The sequence below is a fragment of the Halyomorpha halys genome, unplaced genomic scaffold (assembly GCF_000696795.3).
Source record: "Halyomorpha halys isolate HHAL.00 unplaced genomic scaffold, Hhal_1.1 Scaffold727.1, whole genome shotgun sequence".
NCBI classification, from domain to species: Eukaryota; Metazoa; Arthropoda; class Insecta; order Hemiptera; family Pentatomidae; genus Halyomorpha; species Halyomorpha halys.
The window spans coordinates 149800-176232 of record NW_027107768.1 but is presented as its reverse complement, the minus strand read 5'-3'; the positions used below and the strand labels follow the sequence as shown (position 1 = coordinate 176232).

The 26433-nt window shown below is 40.7% G+C and overlaps 1 protein-coding gene across 5 annotated transcripts in view; it reads left to right on the top strand.

The window, feature by feature from the left end:
• Nucleotides 1-2078: 2078 nt before the first annotated feature.
• LOC106685731 (neurofibromin) overlaps nucleotides 2079-26433 on the top strand; it is a gene marked incomplete at its 5' end in the record, with an annotated part of 167063 nt that continues 142708 nt past the window's right edge. For all 5 annotated transcript variants that reach the window (XM_067046112.1, XM_067046110.1, XM_067046111.1 and 2 more), the window contains 2 exon segments: nucleotides 2079-2553; nucleotides 2930-3073. In XM_067046112.1, coding sequence (XP_066902213.1) covers nucleotides 2494-2553; nucleotides 2930-3073 — 204 coding nt within the window.

Genomic DNA, 26433 nt, shown 5'->3' with positions numbered 1-26433 from the left:
AAAAATAAGCCCTGATGAAGCCCTGCAAAGTGGGGCGAAACGTTGGAAAATAAATAGTTGTAAACTATTTTTGTTTCACTATTGACCGCAACCCTGACCATCTCCCTATATATCAATTTTTACGGTCAACTATACATACATATATACATTTTCATAAATATTCGTCTATTTTTGAACCAAGAGTTGGGTGTGTTCCTAATGTAGAAGTCAAGCTACAACTCAGAGAGGGGGTAAAACCTGCGTTCATACGGGAACGAGACGTACCTTTTTCACTCAGAGAGCGAGTCGAAAAAGAATTGACATTACTAGAGGCTCAAGGCATTATCAGTCCAGTCGCCTCAAGCGATTGGGGTTCTCCTCTGGTTGTCATAGCAAAACCTGATGGCGGAGTTAGGCTTTGTGTTGACTACAAGTGTGGCGTCAATTCAAAACTGGTTGCAGCTAACCATCCAATCCGTCGCATTGATGAGGTCTTGCACAGTCTCAGAGGATCAAAATTTTTTTGTAAGTTAGACCTGCACAAAGCCTATCTGCATCTTAAAGTAGATGAAGAAGGGAGTAAGATTCAAACCATTTCGACACACAAAGGCACTTACAGGATGAACCGTCTTAGCTTTGGTATTAAAACAGCCCCTTCTGAGTTCAACCGAATCCTTTCTCAGATCCTGCATGGTCTTCCGAATGTTGAAGTCTACTTTGATGACATCATCTGCCACGGAGCAAATCTTAATAAATACACCAGGAACTCAATGGCATGCTTAGAATGCCTTAAAGAGAACGATTTGCATTTAAACAAAAGCAAATGTTCGTTTTTCAAAGAAAAGATTGATTACCTGGATCATGTTGTGTCTTTTAATAAAATCGAGAAATCCCCTGATAAAATTCAAGCAGTTTCAGAGATACCACGTCCAAGAAATACAGAAGATTTGAAACGTTTTTTGGGATTAGTGACTTTTTACCCCAGATTTATCCCAGACTTAAGCTCAAAGACCTATGCTTTGCGGAAACTGCTATGAAAAAGAGAACGATTTATTTGGTCAGCGTCCACTGAAGCCGCATTCGTTGATCTCAAGTCAGAACTGAGCTGCGAAAGAGTTCTCACTCCTTTCGACCCATCCAAGCCGGTGATCCTTACAACAGATGCAAGTTCTATGGGAATTTCTGCAATTCTAAGTCACAGTATAGATGGTGTGGAGCAGCTAGTCGCGTATGCCTCTCGATCTCTAATGGAGTCTGAATCCAAATATAGCCAGCTCGACAGAGAGGCTTTAGCTATCATCTACGCGACAACCTACTTTAATAATTACCTATTTGGCGGACACTTTACCCTCGTCACAGACAATGAGCCACTTTCACCCGGATTGTCCACTGCCACAAATGACTTCAGCTGGCCTTTTAAAATAAGCGTCTTTCCTCAGCGGGTTGGACGACACGATTCGTTGCAAGAAAGGAAAGGACAACGAAAACGTGCATTGTTTGCCCCGAGCTCCAGTCACCTTACCTAACAACGCACCAGCGATAGCAGTAGATGCTGAAGTAAATGCATTATATGCTGAAACATTACTCCAAATCTCCAGCTCAGCCATCACAGCAGATACGATTGCAGAGGAAACTGCGAGAGACCACGAACTCAGAACACTCATAAAGGATCTCAAAAATAATCCCAAAGACAGCCCTTTTACAATAGTCAATGACATGCTTTTCAGATTGGATCGTGCGGTTATTCCTAAAGCTCTCCAGCCTCAAATATTAGAAGAACTCTATGCCACTCATTTGGGAATTACCAAGATGAAGCAACTTGCTCGGAGATATGTATGGGAAAGGATAGATAAAGATATTGAACGACTTGTTAAAAGCTGTGAGCCCTGTGCCAGAGTTCGTCACAATCCTCAGAAGGCCGAAGTTCATCCTTGGTATCTGCCTGAGGAGAACTGGGGGAGAGTGTATATTGGCTATGCGGGCCCCTTTCAAAAACCACTACTTCTTAATGTATGTGGATGCAAGATCCAAGTGGGCCGAAGTGCGCATTTTCCGCGACACTCCGACCTCTAAGTCAACTCTAATGTTATTGGAAAACTTTTTCTCAATCCATGGATATCCTTCAGTTATGGTATCGGACAACGCCACCATTTTTAAGAGCGGCGAATTCCTGAATTATTGTAAAGCCTAATCACCCTGCAACAAATGTGGAACGAGCAAATAGTATTTTACCGAATTTTTAATTAGTCAAAATATTTTATTTAAATTTAATACTTTATATTTTGAAAACTAATGTTATTGAAGTTGTATTTTGTGAATTGCTCAGTTTTAATAGGAATCGATACATAAATATAATTCTGCTTTCTTATCACGAACAGCTGTTTATGATACTGTTGATCAACAGTTCATTATTGTCCGGTGATCTTTGATTGTGGCTTAGTGATGGGTGTCACCTTTATTTATCGAGATTCAAAATAGTCTTATGACTTTGTTTTTGTGTTAATAATAGTTAATATGGCTACTCAAAAGCCAGTAGAATGGGTCTCTACTTTAATAACCAGATTTGAAGATCAGGTAAACCTAAGTTATTGTTTAATATGAAGTTTATACTTTTTTGTTTACTAATTTTTTCTCAAAATTAATTTTAAAACAAATTTCTCTTTTTTTTCTATCTTCCTAGTAGGGCTGGTCACAGCTGGAAGATATTTAAAAAAAATAAACTTTTTGTTCTGAAGTTAAGAAATATGTCATAGTCTAGTAAAAGTTTATTATTATTATTTTCTTTTTTGTTTTAAAAAAAAATTAATGAAACAATCCAGTTTTTTAAATATTAAGGTAACCTTCATGCTTGATTTGTAATTTTTTGTAGCTCCTGTGGTGTAATATGAGGTGATAAAAGTTTAAAATTATAAATGTTATTAATAATTTGTGATTGTGCTATTTTTTTTAGCTTCCTTGCCGTGCTGGTCCACAGACTACTCATTCTCGCATTAATGAAGAGCAAAATCAAGCTTGTCTGATACAGATTAGCCGTCATAAATTTTCTTTAGTTATATCTGGTCTTACAAAAATTTTACAACGTGTTAATGAAACTGTAAGTTCATTTTAATAAAATTACAATGTTCCATATGTATATGAAGTATTTTGCATGAGTTGGATGTCAATTTTTGTTCATTTAATTTTAATCGGGAGTTATTTTTAAAGTAAACTGCACTGTTTTACCTAATTATATAATTTAAAGCATATATCGTTGGTTGACATATCTGGTTCAATCAATTCTTTTCTTTTATGGAACTTCATCAACTTTGTATCCAAATATACACAAGTTATTTCACTTTTTCAATTCACCATCACCATATTTATGTCGATCATTAAAATCAACTTAATACATTTTTATATTTCTAATAGTCTATAGTTGGCAAATAAGTCCTATCGGTTTTTTTTCGGGTGAAAGAAAACTAAGTATAGTTTGTACATAATATTTATTTTTATTTACAATGTTATGTTCATTATTTTCGATTACCTTACCCCATCTCTCCAACAGCTGAATAATCCTATGTTCATAGAATATCTGTGATTTATTAGCAAAAAAGGGATCAAGGTGCTCCCTAAAACACCCTGTTTGTTTTCAAACCATTCAAACCAAGGAATTTTGTAGAGACTGGAATAAGTGATAGTCACTAGGAGCAAGGTCCGGTGAATAGGGAGGGTGGGGCAAAAGGTCCCCTCCAAGGGCTAACAATTTATTGTGGGTGACTAACGAAGTGTGGGGCCTCGCGTTGTCATGATGTAAGACGACAGCCTTTCGATTTGCCAGTTCTGGGTGTTTTCTTTGAATCGTTTCATCCAATTTTGTTAATTGTGAGCAGTATATAGTGGAATAGATCGATACACCTTGTGGCAACAGCTCATAAAAAATCACTTCCTTGAAATCCCACCATACAGATAGCATGATCTTCTTTGAGTGCAATCCCACTTTAGATGTGGTTCCAGGTGGTTTGTTGCTGGGTTTCCACTTTTTTGTATCACATTATCGTAAACAATTCACTTTTCATCCCCTGTCACAAATCTTTTAAGAAATGGATTATTTTCTTGATGTTTCTAGAGTGAATCACAAATGGAAATGCGTGTTGCCAAGTTGGCTTCGATCAGAGAGTGGGGGACCCAAACATCAACCCTAGAAACATACCCGAGCTTCCGCAAATGATTTTCTATGCTTGTATATGATACGTCTACGACCTCTGCAATGTCTCAGACTGATTGGGATGGATTTTGATTGACTATCGCCTTAACATCAATAGTTACAATTTCTTGTGGGCGACCAGGTTGTGGTGTGTTGTTTATGTCAAAATTCCCTGCTTGAAACTTGGCAAACCAATTATGGCACGTGCGCTCTGTTAAGCCATTATCCCTATAGACACCACAAATTTTTTTATGTGCTTCTGCAGCTCGCTTTCCTTTTTTTAAAGTAATAAAGCAAAATATGCCTATAATGCACGATATTTCCATCCATCTCCTCAGCTGGATCAAAAACAATACTGACACACAATAAATCTTTTTTTCTTTATCAAAAAAAGAATAGAATTATAATCAACAGTATAATAAATTATAAACATGTTATAATTATAGCAAAAAAATATATAAATAAAAATGCAAATTGATCATGCACAATTATATTCAATTAAAATATTAAAGAAAAACTCGCTCTGAACATCAAATAAACACTGTTTATTGACAACATCTGTCCACCTTATATATACATTGTACAGTTGATCGGTGGTCGGTCAGGTGACATTCACAGCTGACAGCCTGTAACTCTCCCCCACCAATTTACGAACAATCCTCGTAAACTATAAAAAAATAAAATGTAAGTATATAAGAACTTCAAAAAATTATAAGTACAAATAAAAAATTGATAAAAATACCACCTAATCAAACTGACGTAAACTTTACAATTAACACATATAAAATAAAAATAGGTCCTAAAACTAATTATATCTAAGAATAACAAACAAATTTATTTTTCCATAATGCTACTAGACATTACAAAAAAAAACAGTATTCTATTTACAAAGATACACTAGTTCATGGTTCTGAAGCTGAACTTTAATTGTTCAATGTGAACATTTCCTCCGTTTCTTTGACTTCTGGAGACTTTCAATAGTAACAACATTGTTTTCCCAAATTACTATCACCCTAAATGGCCCTTCGTAACATACTTCTTACCCTGATTAGAGTCAAGCTTACAGTACCCTATAGTTCCGATTTTTACCTATTCCAAGGTGTTGCAGAGGAGAAAATTTTCCGATGCTACTCTCTTTCGTTTCTCAGTTTGTAACTAACCGCACAAATTGGTTACTTTGCTATCCATGACAGCACTTTATCAAACTGATACAAGTTGATCAGTTTGCTCTTTGATGGAAATACATGGAAAAACTAAACTAAACTATTTATTACAACACTAGCTATCTAATAAAAAAAAAAGGAATATTACAATTTGTGTTTTTTTTTTTATGAAGGTCGGTGGAAATCTTCTAAAGACACGGATAGGCCCAACCACCGCCCTACACCTGTTCATTCCTCTCCATGAGACCGCCGCTAGGCATTACTTCATGGAGGGAAATGGCTGAGTGCCGCCTCGCTTACTTCGCATGGTTTTTACTTTTCCATGCTACTAACGTCTTCTAGCCCTCTCTTCCTCTCTCAACCTCTTGAGGACGACTGTGGTGAATCTCTTTACTCCGTTCCAATGCTGGTCTGAGAGGAGCATATAGCTCACCACGTTTTCTGGAGTGATGCGTCCTCCACACACTCTCTCTAGTTCATTTCTTCCTGCTGCAAAGCGAATGCAAAAACACGTGCTCCGCGGTTTCCTCGACAGTCTTACATCCAGGGCATTATGCGGTGTTGTCCAGTTTGAAGCGGTACTGGTAGGCTCTAAAGCATCCATGTCTGGTCAACATTTGGGTTATGTAAAAATCTACCTCACCATGCTGGCGACCGTACCACGTGCCAACATCGGGTATTAACCTGCGAGTCCACCTCCCGGAATCTGCAGCCTCCCAACACTGCTGCCACTGGTCGATGGTTATTTTTCGCTCTTCTTCTCTGGAAACGTTTTAAGCGTCGTCCATAGTGCCTGCTTCTATCTTCAACAAGGAGTTCCACAAATGGCATTCGGGCTATCACACACACACCGCTTCGTAGGAAACAGTTCAAAAAGCGCTAACTGTCCTTAAACAAACTCTGCGGTAAACTGAAACCATCTGTCTCCTGTATGATATGGTAACCATCGCTTCTTTCCAAATCAGGGCTGCATATAACATAATGGAGGGGAAAACAGTAGCCAGAAGCCTTCGGCTACTTTCTTTCGGACCTCCGACGTTTGGCATAAGGCGTGACAAGTAGGATGCTACTTTAGCAGATTTGGCGCTGATATACTCCGCATGAACATTAAAGCGGAGACGTGCATCTATCATGACTCCTAGATATTTTAAGCCAGACTGGGAACGAATTTCGTGCCTACCAACCGTGACAGTGATGGACTCAGTCTGCTTCCTGCTAGTTACTAGGAAAACTTCAGTCTTGTGATCTGCAAGTTGTAGGCCTACCGAAGACAGCCAACCTCGAACCGTAGCAACAGCCTGGTTAGCGATGAGGGTAACTTCTTTCAAGTACTTCGCCGCCACTACAACTGGAATGTCATCTACAAATCCCACAACTGTGACTGCCTCCAGCGTCGTACATGACGTTCCACAGAAGAGGCCCTAATACCGAGCCCTGTGGGACACCACCAGTCACCTCATATCTTCTTTGGTCAATGTCTGAAAAGTAAAACAGAACTCTATCTTTGAAGTAGTCTGTAAGAACTCTCATAAGATAGGCTGGTACCGCCATAGTCTGTAGGGCATCTATTATACAGGTTCATCTAGCTGTGTTAAAAGCATTCTTAACGTCTAGAGTGATGATTGCTGCATAACATTTAGCACCTCTCCTCCACCTTGCTTCTGCAATTGCTGTGCGGGCCATCTCGACTACCAATCTAACAGCATCTATCGTGGATCGCTCTTTACGAAATCCAAATTGAGCCTGTGAGAGGCCATTAACTCCCTCCGTGAACTCTTGTAGCCTGAGGGAAAGGATTTTCTCAAATGCCTTACCCATATCCAATAAGCAAATTGGACGATAGGTTGACGGGTCTTCCAGTCTTCCCTTACTCTTTGATATATGTACGAGGCGCTGTCTCTTCCAAGGTTTCGGAATGGAGCCTTCACGAATGCACAAATTGAAAAGATCGATAAAAAGATCCGGCCGTTTCCTGAGAGCCACCTTCAGAGCTACATTAGGAATTCCGTCCAATCCTGGTGCCTTGCCATGTTGTAGGTCCGAGGCGATGTCCTCTAACTCTTCCTGCGTGATCTGTGGAAAATCCGTTGTATATGTATTGTCTATACATTCAGTAGTATTCGCCTATTCAGGGAATAGTGTTCTGACAATACTGTCCACAACATTTGGTCTCGTGGGGACCTGCATCGTGCCTTTACATAGTTTCTTGAGTGCTATTTTGTAAGGTCTATCCCATGGGTCTGCATCCACCTCATCACAGAGTTCTCTCCAGCATCGTTGTTTACTTTCTTTAATGTCTTGTCGGAGGTTCCTTCTAGCTCTCTTGAACTCTTCTTGAAGCACAGAAAACTCTGGTAGATGTCTCGCTCGCTGGTAACGTCTTCTTGCTTCATTGCAACACCGGCGAAGATCGTCAATAGTATCCGTCCTCCAGTACACTGAGGAATGATGTTTGCCAGGCTTTGAACAGGTCATAGCTGCATCACAAGCCCCAGATATAAAAGAGGTCAGTACACGCGCCTTTTCCTCAGCTGACCCTTTCAATTCTCACTCATCCTCGAGCATTAAAGTGAATGATGTGCCATCAAAAGTCTTTGTTTTCCAGCCGTTGGTTCTCCATCGACAATTCTTCTTTCTTGTAGGCGTATTAAGGGTAATCAATATACCCTGGTGATCACTGGTATAAAATCCACAAACCTTTCAAGTTGCAATCCGTTGCAGGCGACCACTCATAAACGTCAAATCGATGATAGATGATCTTCCTGCTCTAGCGAATGTCGGGTTTGTTCCAGTGTTCATTAGGAATATATCACTCATTTGTGCGAAAGATTCGAGAAGAACTTCACCACGTCGATTTGTTAACCTACTTCCCCATTCAGTTGCCCAGCCATTGAAATCACCCGCTATGATAGCTGGCTTATGGCAACTAGCCTCTAAGACAATGCGATCCAACAAATTCGCAAAGTCTTCTATTGTGATGCTGGGATAGGCGTAGCAGCTAAAGATGTACACGTCGTTGATCTTTGCCCATACAAAGCCGGAGTGCGATGTGGTATTCACTTCCTGAATAGTTTGGGAATTACAGGCCCAAATAGCAGCTTTACCACTGACATCGGATACCCACGAGTTACCATCCAGATTTTTATATTGTTCGCAGAGAATAGCGACGTCAATGTGCTGTTCCCGTACCGTTTAGTAAAGACGATCCTGGGCAGCTTCGCAATGGTTCAAATTCAACTGGAGTATCCTCATCTACGATGTTGTTGGATTTGCGTCATTTTTTTCAATGCTGAATAGAAAGCTGGACACTTAATACTTCCACTGGGGTGGTCAGCATCTCCATTTCCCGCACATAATACACATTGAGGTTTCTGATCACAATCACTAGCTTTGTGACCTGTTTTACCACAGTTTCGACATAGGAAGGTCCTATCCTTTCCAACACAGTTCCGAGCTATGTGTTCATATTCCCAGCCACGAAAACACTTTGGAACTTTGAGTCTTTCTCGTATCTGTGTGTGTGTGTGTGTGTGTGTTTTTTTATTTTATTTTTTACGAGGGTCAGTGGAAATCTTTAAAAGACACGGACAGGTACGGGCCTATCCGTGTCTTTTGAAGATTTGTCACACTTATCCAGTGTGTGGCCTGTCACCTGGCCTGGGGTACACCGCCAGTCATCTTAAACCTTCTCGAGCCGTCCTCTGTCGAACATATCAAGGTCCTATCCTTGAAGTAGTCATGAATGATACTCCTGGGTTTTTCAGGGACGTTCATTACCAGTAGGGCATCCAGGATGCAGCTCCATCTTGCTGTGTTAAAGGCATTCCTTACATCCATCGTGACAATAGCACAATAGCATTTTGCGCCTCTTCTCCATCTCTTCCTTGCTACAGCATTCCTGGCCTTTTCCACCACCAACGTGATAGCATCTACTGTGGATTTTGCTTTCCGGAAGCCAAATTGATTCCTGGAGAGGCCTGCCACTCCTTCTGTGAACCCTATTTGCAATGACCTTCCCCTGAGCCTTCCCTGCTGTATCCTACAGGCAAATCGGTTGATAGGCTGAAGGTTCTGATGGCCTTCCTTTGCTCTTTGAGATCAGAACCAGGCGTTGCCTTTTCCATTGTGAGGGAAAGGACCCCTCACGCAAGCAGGAACTAAAGACATCCAGAAAGAAATCTGATCTGCTTTCCATTGCATCCTTTAGTGCTACATTTGGAATACCGTCTATGCCAGGGGTCTTTCCCATCTGAAGGCTTCGGCAGATGTCACTGAGCTCTTCTGTCATTACCGCTGGCACATCAAATGGGGGCAACAACTCTGTCTGCCTTAATTCCTCTTGTTCAGGAAACAGAGTAGTAATGATCCTCTGCACTGTCACCAGGCACATGGGCGAGTTCATAGCGCTGGTTTTCAGTTTCTTCATCACTGTGCGGTAGGGTCTTCCCCACGGGTCCTTATCCACTTCATCACAAAGCTCTTTCCAGCAACGTTGCTTACTTGATTTGATAGCTCGCCGTAGTTCTCACCTCTGGTCCTTGTATTCCTTCTGGAGTTGCTGAAACAGCGGGCTGCCTCTCGCTTGCTGGTATCTCCTCCTCGCTGCATGGCATCGAGTACGGTGGTCAGCGATAAGATCGTACCACCAATAAGCCGGAAGTCTACCGTTACCTATATTGGAACGAATCATAGCCGCGTCGCAAGCATTGTTCACTAGGCCCATTACCTGTCTAGCTTTGTCCTCCGCAGTGCCTGACAAATTACATTGGGTCTCCATCATGATTTGAAACGATTCCCTGTCAAACTTCCTGGTTTTCCAGCGAACCGCACACCTCTCACGCCTAATGACTCTTGGTTCGCGGTTCCATATTGTGGTCAGGATAGCCTGGTGATCACTGTGTGTGTACACTTTGCTGACCTGCCAACTAGTAGTTGGTAGGTCAGCAAAGTGTACACACACAGTGATCACCAGGCTATCCTGACCACAATATGGACTACTACCTGTTTAGGTTTTGCCAACTACTAGTTGGTAGGAGGATGTCACTAACAAACGTGAGGTCAATTACCGAGCTCCTTCCTCCTCTCATGAACGTAGGGTCCGACCCAGTATTTGCCAAAACAAGGTCCCCTATCTGCTCGAAGGCTTCAAGCAGGATTTCTCTGTGACGGTTAGTTGACTGACTACCCCACTCCGTCGCCCAAGCATTAAAATCTCCGGCAATAACTACAGGTCTTCGCCCTCTGGCATCTTGGACTATATGATCTATTAGCCCTTGGAATTCCTCAGTTGTGGTGTTTGGTGTGGCATAGCAGCTATACAAGTATAGATGTCGTATCTTAGCCCAGACAAACCCACATGTGGGGTCTTGTGTCGCTTCGGTTATGGCCTGTCTGCCGTATGCCCAGATCACAGCCCTTCCAGTGATGTCAGATATTCAAGCGACGATTTCCTGATTTTTATATTGCTCACTCAGGATGGCCATGTCAATCCTTAAGTCGTTCACTGTTTGCCAGAGAAGATCTTGAGCTGCTTCACAGTAGTTGAGGTTAAGTTGTAATCCTCATTTTGTAAGTTTTTTTCAGCCTCCTTTGCTCTTGTAGGGCATGATGTAATGCTGGGCATTTATTTCCACCACAAGAATGCTCATTGTCTCCTTTACTGGCACAAAGTGCACAACTAGGATTCCGCGTGCAATCGGAGGCTAAATGACCCTCTTCGCCACATTTGTGGCAACACTTGGTCCTGTCAGAATCCTGGCATCTTCTAGCCAAGTGTCCGAATTCCCAACACCAGAAACAGCGTAGGAGTCGAACCTTCTCCCGGATTCTGGTAACCACTAGGCCCACTCTGATCTTACCTTCCGTGACAGCCTTCCGCGCCAGTAGAACCAGCAGAGTAACCACTGCGGTCTGTGTGCCAGCATACGCTACACGCATCGATTGTACTGCTGTAGGTTGTATCACTTCTCCTTCTGAAAGAGCTGTCAGAGCTTCGGCAACCTCTTCCTTTGTGGTAAGGGCATCCAAGTCCCTGATTTCAATCAGTAACTCTTGTGTTCATGCCCTAATTTGAGCGTCATTTCCTAGTGCACCTTCAAGAGTGCGCTTCATGGTCTCCAGGGCGCCACCAGACTTCTGGTCCAATTGGATCAGTAAATTTCCTGCGTTATTTTTTCGGACCTTCGAGATATTTGTACCTAAGCCTTTCAGAGCGTCTCAGACCTTCCGGAGAGTATCCGCATAGGTGCTGGTCTCCGAAATCTTGAATATCAAGGCATCCGGTCTCAGTGGTTGGGGGCGTTTTCCCTTCCTAGTGTCCTTTTTCCTTCTAGAAACTCTTTGCCACTGGTCATCTTTGGGGAGTTTATGATCTTCCACGTGCTGCTGGGGCTGATCCAACGTTGTTCCTTTCTCTGATGCCTTCATTTTCTCCCTTCTGCGGGTGGGCTCTAGTCGGGATGTCAAGGGTACTGGTTGTTCAGTTTGCCTTATTGCCCTTCCTTTCTTTGATACCTTCGACTTATTTTTAGTCGCAGTCATCTGCATTATTTCTTCCTGGAGTCCAGCTTGTGAAGATGGAGAGACCCCGAACTTCTCTCTAGGTAGGGGCGTCCCTAGTAGGGTGACCTTCATTGTCTGAGTTCCAACGTTTACTTTTACACTCTCTGTTGTGTGTTCCCTCAATTTGATCTCCAGTGCCTCCAGGTAGTTTTGTATCCTACAGGCATACTCTCTTATTTCACCGTGTACATTATGTCTTTGCTGGATATACTTCTGTAGACCATCTACCACTCCAGCCAGTTTCGTCCACTCTTCTTGCCAGTATTCCAAACTTGTAGCTTTGAATGCCACAGTACCCAAGTTGACAACCACTGCAGCACTGCGGTCGTTTGATGACGATGTCTGGGAGCCCGCTTGCTCGCTCTTGTCAGACGCCGGTACTGGGGATCCTACCCCCTGCACCGTAAGACTAATCTCCTGCTCTTTCATTGCATATATTTAATTAGCATTTGATACCTCCTGCCAGGTTTAATACAGCTGCCTCTAACCTGAGGAACAGATGCTGACCAGTGCGCCGCCTATTCTAGGAACCGTCGCGTCTGGATTTGAGTCTAGTTTTGGTAGCAATGGACCGACCATCTTAGTTTTTTATGGCAGTTCCGACTAATTAGTGGCCCTGGTAGCGTCATTAGCAGCCCTGTCTGCGTTTGGTTGATATTATTTTATTTGATATTTTTTGAGTGTACTCGTCGTCATAACAGTTCGGAACTGCTCTAAAAAATTGAGATGGTCGGTCCGTTGCTAGGGTGACACCTTAGCAACAATCATCAGCCCCTAGCAACTGTCTCTATTACTCATTATAACATACAAATATAATTACACATTTTTCTTTTTAAATAACTAAATCCAATTAAAATAATAAAATTAAAACTAAATATAACAAAATTAAATACTAATAAAACTCAAATAATATTTACAATTATTTACAAGGTAATTAATTATATATTATGGCGTTAACACCGGACGCCAGAAGAAGACGTTTACCACCTCTTCACTGAAGTGAGGAAGTCTGGCACACACACACACACACGCAATTTGTGCACAAAAGAAAAGATCAAGGAGGAAACCTTGCCCCTAGCCTCCGAGACCCGATGCCGTGATTGTGAAAATTTCAGATAGCCAGTCCTACGCAGATGTCCTGCGAAAGGTAAGAGAAGATCCGGCAATGGTGGAGATGGCCTCTTCAATCACCAAGGTCCGGAAAATTAATAAAGGTGACCTGCTACTCCAATTGGACCGGAGGAAAGAGCAATCTCTTGCTGCACTAAAATCCTCAATGGAGGGAGTGCTTGGTGAAGGGGCAGAAGTCCGAACTTGGACGGAGGAGTCCCTTTTCGAGCTGTGAGATTTGGATGCTCTCACCACAAAAGAGGAGGTTGCGGAGGCCTTAAAATCTCTCCTGGGTGAAGATTCAGTGCCCACCACAGCAGTTAAATCTATCCGTCAAGCATATGGAGGTACACAAACAGCTGTTATTTCACTACCAGTTCTCCAAGCTAGGAAGGTTATGGCTGAAGGAAAGGTTCAAGTAGGCCTTGTTGTTAGCGGTATATGCGAAAGACTTAGAGTTGCAAAGTGTTTCCGTTGCTGGGAGTACGGACACATAGCCCGGAATTGTGTTGGAAAGGATAGGACCTCCCAATGTCGAAACTGTGGTAAAACAGGTCACAAAGCTAGTGATTGTGACCAGAAACCTCAATGCGCATTATGTGTGGGAAATGGAGATGCCGACCACCCCAGCGGAAGTAGTAAGTGTCCAACTTTCCGTACAGCATTGAGAACAATGAAGCAAGTCCAATAACATCGCAGATGAGAATACTTCAACTAAATTTGAACCATTGTGAAGCTGCACAAGATCTTCTGTACCTAACATTACGGGAACAGCACATCGACGTCGCTATACTCTGCAAACAATATAAAAATCTAGATGGAAACTCGTGGGTATCCGATGTCAGTGGTAAAACTGCTATTTGGACCTGTAATTCCCAAGCTATCCAGGAAGTGAATTCTACATCGCACTCCGGCTATGTATGGGCGAAGATCAAAGACGTGATATATTCCTAATGAACACTGGAACAAACCCGACATTCACTAGAGCAGGAAGATCATCTATCATCGATTTGACGTTTATGAGTGGTCGCCTGCAACGGATTGCAACTTGAAAGGTTTGTGGATTTTATACCAGTGATCACCAGGGTATATTGATTACCCTTAATACGCCTACAAGAAAGAAGAATTGTCGATGGAGAACCAACGGCTGGAAAACAAAGACTTTTGATGGCACATCATTCACTTTAATGCTCGAGAATGAGTGAGAATTGAAAGGGTCAGCTGAGGAAAAGGCGTGTGTACTGACCTCTTTTATATCTGGGGCTTGTGATGCAGCTATGAGCCGCTCAAAGCCTGGCAAACATCATTCCTCAGTGTACTGGTGGACGGATACTATTGACGATCTTCGCCGTTGTTGCAACCAAGCAAGAAGAAGTTACTAGCGAGCGAGACGTCTACCGGAGTTTTCAGTGCTTCTAGAAGAGTTCAAGAGATCTAGAAGGAACCTCCAACAAGCCATTAAAGAAAGCAAACGACGGTGCTGGAGAGAACTCTGTGATCAGGTGGATGCAGACCCATGGGGTAGACCTTACAAAATAGCGCTTAAGAAACTTTGTAAAGGCACGATGGAGCTCCCAACGAGACCGAATGTTGTAGACAGTATAGTCAGATCACTATTCCCTGAACAGGCGAATACTATTGAATGTATTGACAATATATATAACGGACTTTCCACAAATTACGCAGGAAGAGATAGAAGACATTGCCTCGGACATGGCAAAGCACCAGGATTGGACGGAATTCCTAATGTAGCTCTGAAGGTGGCTTTCAGGAAACGGCCGGATCTTTTTATCGATCTCTTCCATTCGTGCATTCGTGAAGGCTCAATTCCGAAACCTTGGAAGAGACAGCGCCTCGTACCCATTCCAAAGAGTAAGGGAAGACTGGAAGACCCTTCAACCTATCGACCAATTTGCTTATTGGATACCATGGGTAAAGCATTCGAGAAAATCCTTTCCCTCAGGCTACAAGAGTTCACAGAGGGAGTTAATGGCCTCTCGCGTGCTCAATACGGATTTCGTAAAGAGCGATCCATGATAGATGCTGTTGGATTGGTAGTCGAGATGGCCCGCACAGCAATTGCAGGAGCAAGGTGGAGGAGAGGTGCTAAGTGTCATGCAGTAATCATCACGCTAGACAATAAGAATGCCTTTAACACTGCAAGATGGACCTGTATAATAGATGCCCTACGGACTATGGCGGTACCGGCAGCCTATCTTATGAGAGTTCTTACAAACTACTTCAAAGATAGAGTTCTGTTCTACTTTTCAGACATTGGCCAAAGAAGATATGAGGTGACTGGTGGTGTCCCACAGGGCTCGGTATTAGGGCCTCTTTTGTGGAACGTCATGTACGATGCAATCTTCAAATTGACAATGCCGGAGGAAGCCACAGTTATGGGATTCGTAGATGACGTTGCAGTTGTAGTGGTGGCGAAGTACTTGGAAGAAGTTAACCTCATCGCTAACCAGGCTGTTGCTACGGTTCGAGGTTGGCTGTCTTCGGTAGGCATACAACTTGCAGATCACAAGACCGAGGTTCTCCTAGTAACTAGCAGGAAGCAGACAGAGTCTATCACTGTCACGGTTGGTAGGGACGAAATTTGTTCCCAGTCTAGCTTAAAATACCTAGGAGTCATGATCGATGCACGTCTTCACTTTAATGTTCACGCAGAGTATATTAGCGCTAAATCTGCTAAAGTAGCATCCTTTTTGTCACGCCTTATGCCAAACGCCGGAGGTCCCAAAGAAAGTTCTGGCTACTGTTGTCCCCTCCATTATGTTATATGCAGCCCCGATTTGGAAAGAAGCGATGGTTACCAAATCATACAGGAGACAGATGGTTTCAGTTTATCGCAGAGATTGTTTAAGGACAGTTAGTGCTTTTCGAACTGTTTACTACGAAGCAGTGTGTGTGATAGCCCAAATGCCACCTGTGGAACTCCTTGTTGAAGATAGAAGCAGGCACTATGGACGACACTTGCACTTTTCCAGAGTAGAAGAGTGAAAAATAACCATCGACCAGTGGCAGCAGCGTTGGGAGGCTGCAGATTCCGGGGGGTGGACACACAGGTTAATACTCGATGTTGGCAAGTGGTATGGTCGCCGGCATGGTGAGGTGGATTTTTACATAAGCCAATTGTTGACTGGACATGGATGCTTTAGAGCTTACCAGTACCGCTTCAAACTGGACAACACCGCAGAATGCCCTGGATGTCAGACTGTCGAGGAAACCGCGGAGCACGTGTTTTTCACATGCATTCGCTTTGCAGCAGAAAGAAATGAATTGGAGAGAGCGTGTGGAGGACACGTCACACCAGAGAATGTGATGAGCTATATGCTACTATCAGACCAGCATTGGAATGCTGTGAAGAGATTCACCACAGTAGTCCTCAAGAGGTTGAGAGAGGAAGAGAGGGCTAGAAGGCGTTAGTAGCATGGAAACGTAAAAACCATGCGGAGAAAGCGAGGCGGCACTCAGCCATTTCCCTCCATGAAGTAATGCCTAGCGGCGGTCCCATGGAGAGGAATGAACAGGCTTAGGGCAGTGGTTTTAGTGGGTAAAAATCCCACACACGGATAGGTACGGGCCTATCCGTGTCTTTTAAAGATTTAAAAAAAACAAAAACACATACACACCACCTTTACATGGGTAATGCTGTCATCTGGGACAAGATTAAGCAGCTATGGTGTGGTGAATAAGTAGGTATAGATAGGATGTTGTCCAATACAAGCTGATGGTGGAAACCCTTTAGGAGGACGAACGCCAAAAAGAGGTGACCATAGAAGAGAAAGTATAATGAGGTATAGATAGTTGACCGTAGATTAATAAGTGAGGAAGATGGTTGGGGGGGGAGGTACGGTCAGCAAAAATATACAAATAAACAAAAAATTATTTAGTCCTGCCGACGTTTTGACCTGAATTTCATAATGATGCCTATACTTTATTGAGGATTTTAAGCCAAACCGATTTTCTCAAAGGTCCTATGAAATATGTCAATCACTGTTACTGCAGCACCCTTGTCATCCGCGAACCCTGTGAGGACCTCACAGTGAATATCTACATTTATTCTGATACTGTTTGTTGAGAGGAGAACCTAGATCATATTTTAAGATCTGTTAACACGGCTTATGGCCAACATTGTTAGATGCTCCTATAACCTCAAGAAACATCACTGCCGAGTCACTTTTCTTATTTTGCTTCCTTTTAATATAGCATTGATGATTCTCTCATCGACATGCACACCCAGGAGGCCCTTTATAAAACCCCTTTGATTCCTGTGGAAGATCACCTAGTTTCTTAGTTCATGGAAGGTAGAACCTCCTATAAATAAGTGCACAATAGAATAGATTGTGATAGATGTCCAGGAAGATATGTTATTAATACCACCTTTGGCTTTATATATTAATATTGTGTGCCCCTGTCAAAGTAGTTCTGGTACATAGGCCTCCTTCATCATTATCTCTATAATTGTTTTTAAATGTGCTATATCAAAAAATTTTAACCTGCAGATCGAAACACCATCAGACCCCAGTAATGTGTCTAATGAGGTTGATTTTATTTCTTTTTTAATGTTTTTGATTTCTATTGATATTAGATTTGGCATTGAGGCCTGTTTTTCATACTCCACACGTTTACAGAGATTTTCGCTCTCAAAGAGGTTTTTGTAGTGACCCTTAATTTCGGACAACGTTATAGGATATTGCTTAGGAGCATCAGCATACATAGTAGTTTGCACTACCTTTTTTCTTTTATTATTGTATTTATACTATGCAACCTCATATTAGTATTGCTCTTACTGATGGCACCGGTCTGTTTATTTGGCCCTCTGCAGATTTGAAACTTTTCCAGCCTTCTTGTCTGCCACATTAGTTTTCTTTTTCTTTCTTATTTTATAAAATTTAATGCCAGAGTGCTGGGGCCTGGTATTTTTGCATTGATGGTCATTAGAAACTTAAAGTATTCACCCACGGCCTCATCGAAATCCGCAGTAATCACTATATTTTGTGCTTATAAACTCTTAAAAGTAGCAAACTATTTAGCAATATCCTCTTTTTTATGGGCCTATTGCATGTTTAACTATTTCTCTGAGTCTCCCTGGATGTCTGGATGACCTTTATCTTCCTGTTCGTTGCTTGCCTCTGTGACTCTTTCCTGGACTTTCAGCAATCTAAGAAAAAATCATCTATAGAAAACGTTTTCTGCTATACTTGCTGCATCGGGCCATTCTACTATTACAAATTCTTCATCCTCTACAGTAGCCACAGATATTACAGAGGCAACAACCACCTCTTGAATAGGTCCTCCAGTCCTCAGAATCCATACCATTTGACCAATTTCTATCTTTTTTAAAGATTTTATATTTATTTTAATTATTTTGTCCATCCAAGCATATACTCATCTTTGGCCTGATTAAACTAAATTGGAGTTAAAATTTATAAATATTAGAATAAATAGTATTGTTATAAAAAAAAAAATTAAACATGCATATATGCACTTATATAAAAATGTATGTAAAAAACACTTATATAAAAAAATAGTTTCACGACTATTTGAGTTTTTTTTTACCACACCCAAACTATCTTCCTTCTAAAATATAAAACAGTAAATGTTTTAAAAAGAAAAAATTACATTATCTTCAAAATTGATCATTATGTAACTCTATTGTAATATTAACAAAGTCGTCCTCTCACCAGGCAATCCAAACCCAGAGGCCCTTTTTCTTCTTGGGTGACTCTTCGATATCTTCTTTTTTCCTGATTCTTTTTCTAGTTACCACTGAGAGTAGCTAAGGGATCTACAGGACATCCTGCCTGTAGGTGATGTCATCCATCTCCCGCCTAGTTAACGAATGCACTAAAACCAAGTTTTCTTCCTTCACCTTCTCTCGTTGTTAGTTCTCAACATTGATTGTAGCACAACAGTTTTGAGTTTTTGCTTGTGGTTTTCTTTATGAACATTATTCTTTAACACTTATTCTTTACTTCTATTTTTTCTTAAATGTATTGTAATTTCAAATATGATGGGAAGTTAAAATAAAGTTTTTAAAATATTTGAAACTGATCAACATTGCGCGATTCAACGGAATTTTGAAAGGACACACCCCACCATCTTGGCCTTGAACGATATCTTTTGTGACTGCATATTTTACTGATCAAAATTTGTTAGCTTGGTTGTTTCATTTAACACAACAAATAAAGAATACTGAAACGATCAATCAACAAAACAAATGAACAATATTTAATTTTGATACATAAAATAAAAACATAACTAAAATCATTTATATATAAAAATCAACTATTGATTAAAAAAGAGGATATTAAATTTCTCCTTCTCTCTAGGTAAAAAAAAAATTATTATGTACTCAAAATATTTTTTTTTTTTCAATAAATTCTATATCAATTTTACTCCAATCATTTAAACGAACATTTGGTCAAAAAACCGCCTCCGAGATAATAACTGCTTACATATACACCTGCAATAATTACAATTCAATACTATAACATTTGGCACAACAAAATATAATTACCTACCAATTTTTTATTTCTATGACTAGTACAATATAAATTTTGTTCCATTCTGAGTCCATGCTTCCGAATACTTATCCAATAATATCTTTACATATAAATACCATATATAGAATATTAAAAAATATAGTTTGATAAAACCAATTCACATTTCACAATGATTTTACACATATTTACCATACAAAATTTATTTTCTAAACCATAATTAATTTTTTAATACTTATGAATATTCAAAGACATTTGAATAAGAAATATTAAATAGTAGCTGTTACTAGCCATGGCAGTTATAATAACTAAATTTACTAATAATTGTAGTCTTAACAAAAAAAATGTAATCCAATAAAACATTTACAAGTTTTTAAAATTAACTTCCACACCTAGTGAACCTTTTAGATAATTAAAATACGTACAACATTATAAAGAGAGAAAAATATATCTTCACAATAATAGATTATTTTATTAAGAACTTGTTTCGGATATATTCTGAGAATAATTTTGGCCAATGAAATAATGAATTATTTAGGAATCTCTTCAAGCACCTTCCCTTAACCAAAAATACTACAGGTGGACCAAAACTAAACATGGTTTAATACAAGAGAAAAAGAAAAAAATCAAGTTATGATAACAAAGAAAAACTTTATACTGCTCAAGGCTATATAGACTCTAGTGGATTAGCAAACAAATTCTTATTTGGCATTAATAGAAACTATGAACATTATGAATTTTCAAACGATTGTTAACTAAAAAAAAAAGAATGACATTGTAGAAAATGATATAATCTATGCCAGCATGTTCTGCTGTGGTGTACAGAATGGAATGCGACCCCCTCACCTACCACCAACCAGGTGCCAAACCACATTAATTTAATATTTAAGGATACCTTTAAAGCCTTATCAAATATCCTATTTCCAATCTTACAAAATTTATTTTCAAGTAAAATTATTTTCTGGGTCAAATTTAAATTTAAATAATATGGGCCAGTCCCTGTAAATGTCTTACTGAAACAGACAAGCCTAACGAATTTATTTTTTACTTCTGTAATGCAAGATTTAATTGACGAAATTAATTCTGGCATACACTTATAATCATCATTTTGTGTACAATCTTTATATTTTATTTTATGAAAGGAATATGATCCGGGTGCGGTAAAAAAAAAAAAAAACTCAAATAGTAGAAATATACTATTTTAATGAGCCAACGTTTCGCCCCACGTTGCAGGGCTTCTTCATTTTTTTTTTTATTTTGACTGCTGTCAAAATAGCCCTGAAGAAGCTCTGCAACGTGGGGCGAAACGTTGGCTCATTAAAATATTATATTTCTACTATTTGAGTTTTTTTTTTTTGACCGCACCTGGACCATATTCCTTTCATCTTTACACACGGTCAATCAATAATCTTCCATTACTATTTTTTTGTTCTTTTTTGACCGCACCCGGACCATATTCCTTTCATCTTTACACACGGTCAATCAATAATCTTCCAGTATTTTATTTTATGAATAGTTCCCTTATTTATTAATGTTTCTCAGATCATTTCTCTGTAAAATCGACCATTATTATCCCATTGACTTAAAGGTTCTCTATCACATTTATGTTTTGATTTTAAGTCCACTAACAGATTTTTAGGTTTATTTTCTTCCACAGTGCATTCAAAAATTTTTGCAGACAATTCAGGTATTATCTGTTCTGAAGTAGTTTCCATTAAATAACTTTCTTTTAACTCTATTTTGTTTGATTCAATTTGGTTACCTACATTTTATTTTGATTTCTCGTTTATTTCAAATTCAAAATTTTCATTAATTTCCAATTCACAATTTTATTAATTTCTAATTCACAATTTCCATTAATTTCTAATTCACAACTTTAATAAAATCATTTATATATAAAAATTAACTATTGATTAAAAAAGAGGATATTACTCTATATAATTACTTATAGTGTAGTAATATCTTGTAGATGATTGTGTCCATTCCATAAACGCTATGTGAATATGTTTATATATGTTTTTTCTTTCTTTCCTTTAGGAAACGAGGGGTCATTAGTTGATCAAAATCAACCATAAATTATTGAAGAAAATAAATAATATAACATTGTCAATATACATAAAATAATTAAATGAAAAATTATAAAAATAATTTTTAAAAAAATCAGTAATGTTAGGTTGATGTCACATTGTTTAAAAAAAAAATTATACTAAGTTAAAAAGAAATTAACCAATTAAAGAAATGAAATTACGATAAAAGAGGTTAAACTTGTAATACTGATGACATATATCAGTAAACACTATGTGTTCAATGCCTGCAGTCTGGGGTAAAACCAGAGTAATTGCAGTAATTGATATAAAATTGGTTTTGGAATTTATTGACTGAACTGTATAATGAGACATAATTATATTTAAAACTATTGCTGTTTTCATTGGTTATATTTCTTCTTGTGTGTTGATTGAGGTACCTGTTGTTAGATGAATGTTGAATGCTGGTCATGGTTCTATTCTTGCTTGCTCATTTTTCTCCACCTCCCTGAGGGATGTCAATTCCCTGAACTTTTATACTCCATGTGGTTGATGAAAATATTGAACGTAGAAAAAAAAAGTTACTTTTTTCAAAGTAAAGATGGCGGTTGGTCAGCAGCTTCTCTGGATTCCAAAGTCTACCCGGCCAACAGAGAGCTGCACCTTAGCTTGCATTGCCTTTTGTATGATTAAATTGAATTAGTTTGGGGTGGGTGGTTCCCTGAGCAACTATAAATAAGTTTACACAGACCTTGAAGTAGCTAGAGCTGGAGCAGGAGAGGAGGGTGCTGCAGTTTCATATTTTTCAGTTAATAAGGGCCGATCCTCATATAAACACTATCTTTACCTTCTCATCGTGACCAAGATTTTTGACTGATTTGAACCAAACTTCATAGATCATTCACTGGTACCTGCTTCATAACAATGCAAATTTTCATCTTAAACAGATGACAAATAACTATTCATAACTAGATTAGCATGAACCCAATGTATGTCTGTCCCCGGCTTAAAGCCAACTCCAAATATAAGAAATAATGATGACTCCTTTTCCTGAAATACTTCTCAGAAAATCTTCATCATCAAAAAATCATTGTTGCTAAAAATCATATACACTGATGCTTTCCTCATCTGATCCCCTCTTATTGGTTCCTGGCCTGCTCAACCAGCTTCAGCCAGTTCAATTAGTCAAGTGCAGCTGTACTCCAATTCCAAATATCTAGAAGGATCCTCGAATCTTCTCCAGCATCATCCACCCAACGAATCTCTACTACTTATTACAATGTGATATATAGTGATTGATTGTGACAACGCCGAAGCATTGAGGGCGGCTGTCATCTGTAGGGTGAAACGCAACATCCTTAATCAGATCCAGGCAGATGAGGAAACACCCTGGGTCGTAGTCAAAGCTAGGTTGAAAAAAGTTTTTGGAGGAGGACGATGGGCTCCAGAGGAAGACATTTTCATGATGTTTAGAGAAATGAAGAAGCCTAGGCAGTCGAGCGGTCAGTATGCTTGTGAGCTGCTAGCGAAGTATAATCGTATCGCTGACAAGCTAAACGAAATGATGGAGGCAGATCAAGTCGAAGGCCGAATGCAGTTCTTATCAGGAATATTGAAGATTCAGTTAGCGAAAGCACTGGGGAAAAAGGAGGGTTTGCCGAGGGAGCGCTCCTTTGTCGAATGCGCTCAGGAACTAATGGACTCAAGTGCTCGAGAGGAGGAAGCCCGAACAGAATTGGAAGAGTCGGGTTGGACGCGAATGGAGTATAATAGGCCAAGGTATACTAATAATCCTTGGAGAAAGTGGGAAAACAGGGATAGTGGGAGAGACAGGGCAAGGAATCACGAGAATAGGACGAACCAGGCGAAACATAGGAGCAACGGTAGAAGAGAGGACCGAAAATGCCACGGTTGCGGCAAGATCGGACATCTGGTGGCGCTGTGCCCGCGCACCAGATTCTTTGAATGCGGTAACGAGGGACATATCGCGAAACAATCCCCTATATACATATATTAGAGAAGGGAAGTGAACCTCGGTGAATCCATGGAAGTGAATGCCCAAAGAGTAAAGAGAAGTAGGGTACTAAGATCCGGAGGATCGAGCACGGAGTCACCAGGAACTTCGAAAGCGTCTGAGACTGAGGCAGAAGAAATGCAGAGAATACGAGAGGACTCACGGAGAAATCCCGGGCAGGTATGGAGGCGAGCGCCGGAGAGAAAAAGAAGTCAGGACAACATCTGAGGGGAGTATCAGCGGAGAGGCGACCGCACATTAGTCAGCTACATCAGAAGGAAGCAAGGCGGTCTGCCTATTATCATGGTGGGAGGAGTGAGATGTCTCGTGGACACCGGGAGCTCGAACACCGTATTGATTACCGTAAATTGAACGAAAACACGGTCGACAAAAGATATCCCATTCCACGTTTAGAACACATACTGGATAGATTAGGAGGATCTACCATATTTAGTACTCGCGACCTTAAAGCTGGGTATGACCAGATTAAAATCCATCCGAAAGACCAGGCAAAAACAGCATTCTCATTCGAGCGAGGCCACTATGAGTTTACTAGGATGCCTTTCGGGCTGAAGAATGTCCCAATCACTTTTCAACGTTTAATGGACGAGTTTCTCCGAGGAGTAGATGAAGCCATGTGCCAGGTGTACATGGATGACCTGATCGTGTTTAGCAAAAACGAGTGCGATCATGAATCACGGTACAGTGCTCTCGAACGAGAACTATTAGCAATCGTTTGGGCGGTGGAGCACTTAAGACCCTATGTGTTTGGGAGGCGTTTTAGAGTCCATACCGATCACCGGCCTCTTCAGTGGGTAGGGAATTTGAAAGATTCTTCAGCGCGTGTTACCCGCTCGAAAGAACTCCTCAGTCAATACAATATTGACATCGTCTATAAACCAGGTAAGGAAAACGTAGTGGCGGACTGGCTCTCTCGTGCAATTGTCATTAATGCGGTTGAAGAGGAACAAGGCGAAACGACAGGAGACGTTAGACAATTCCTTCGGGAATGGGCGCCAGGAGAGGGAGAGCTTCCAATATACAGGCAAACGAAGAGGAAAATCGGACATCGGGAGACGAAAGCTCTACCGGGGGCAGGCCACCCAAAATAGAGGAACTGGAGGAAATCATTAATGATAAGAAACACCAAATTGTATGGAAAACAAGAACCTCTGGCCTGATGAAGGTGGAATACGCGAAATACGGACAGAGCTCTATTAACACCATATGGTCAGAACCAGGGGTACGAGAAGACCAGATATGTTGCGCACTGAATGACGCTTCGAAGCCAAGGAAAACTTTTTACTTATATGTGGGGAATGCTGTCATTCGGGACAAAATTAAGAGACTATGGAGACAGGAACTAATAGGGGTCGATAGAACGTTTATTAGATGTACGATGATGGTGGAAACCATACAAGACGAAGAAAGACAAAAAGAGGTCACAGGCTTATCCAGGCTTGTCCTTGACGCTACTTCTGGTGGGGGATGAAGAAGACTGTGCAATTGATCATAGGTGGGTGCAATGTATGCCTTAGTACAAAATATGACCGCCACCCCCCAAAAGCAGTGCAAGAGGAGACGCCTACGGCCCAGAGACCACTGTGTGACATCCAAATAGACTCCTTCACCTGGAAAGGCTACAAGTGGATAACAGCCATCGACGTATTCAGCAAAGTAGCCATGGCACATCAAGTTCGGGATAAATCAGCCAGGGCAGTGATTTCAGCGCTGAGGGTATGGTTCCAATTTTACGGAGTCCCAGACTGAATTTCGTCCGACGGGGGTAGGGAGTTCGACAATGCCGCGATACGGGAGGAAATGAGCACCTTAGGAGTGGAATGGCACATTAACTCTCCGGGTCATCCTAAGAGTGGAGGGGGTGTGGAAAGATTACACAGCACTTTAAGTGACCATTTGAGGGTCTATCATGCGAATAAGGGGCTGGAACCAGACGAGACGATGGTCCGAGCGGTGGCCGCGTATAACCATTCGATTCACTCCAGCACGGGGTTCTCGCCGTTCGAGGTTCTCTTTGGTCTCCAAGGGCGATGTAGAAATTTCATGGACACGCAGAGGTAGTGGGGGAAATTATTAGCCATGGGATGGTCATGCGCAGGTTATGGGATAAAACCAAAGAGCGGATTGAGCGGGAGAAGGCTCGACGGGTCGCATGGGAAAATTTTAACCTCCGTGACACGATGGGGGAGGTCAAAATCGGAACGATTGTATATCGCCGCTTGGGGTCCAACAGGGGTAAGGAATCCCTACGCTATGAGGGTCCATTTCGAGTGACTACCATCAGAGAACATAATGTGGTAACGATTGAAAGCTTACAGGAACTGAAGAAGTAGCGTACAGCTCACGTTGAACAGCTCAGGTTCCCTGTGATAGCAGCTCTGTAGGCACCTGGGATGCCTCCTCGTCACAACCGAAGCAGCAGTTTTTCTTTTTGTTATTTGTGTACATATTTTATTTATCTGTTTTATTCCTATAGGTTGTACGTAGATACGGAATAGTTGGTGGATAGTGTAGTGAATAATGAGCGTGTAGATAGAGTGGATAAGTAGAAGTTGAAGTTTTTTTTTGTTTTTGTTGTTTCATTTTGTAAATTTTATAATTGGACTTTGTGCATATTTGTGTCTAATACTTTGTTTTGGCGAACAATTTTCTTTTGTAATATCTTTTGTTTTTGAGTTTACGAGGAATTGTTCGTAAACTGGCAGGGGGGAGTTATGTTTAGAGGGTATGTAATATAAATCTTAATACCTAACTCCCTCTGTCAACAACTCTAGAAAGTATAAATTTAGGATTACTGTACAGAATAAAGCAGTCTATTATCAGCAACCGTGAGTGTATTTTCTCGCCCCTTTTTCCTTTTTTTGTT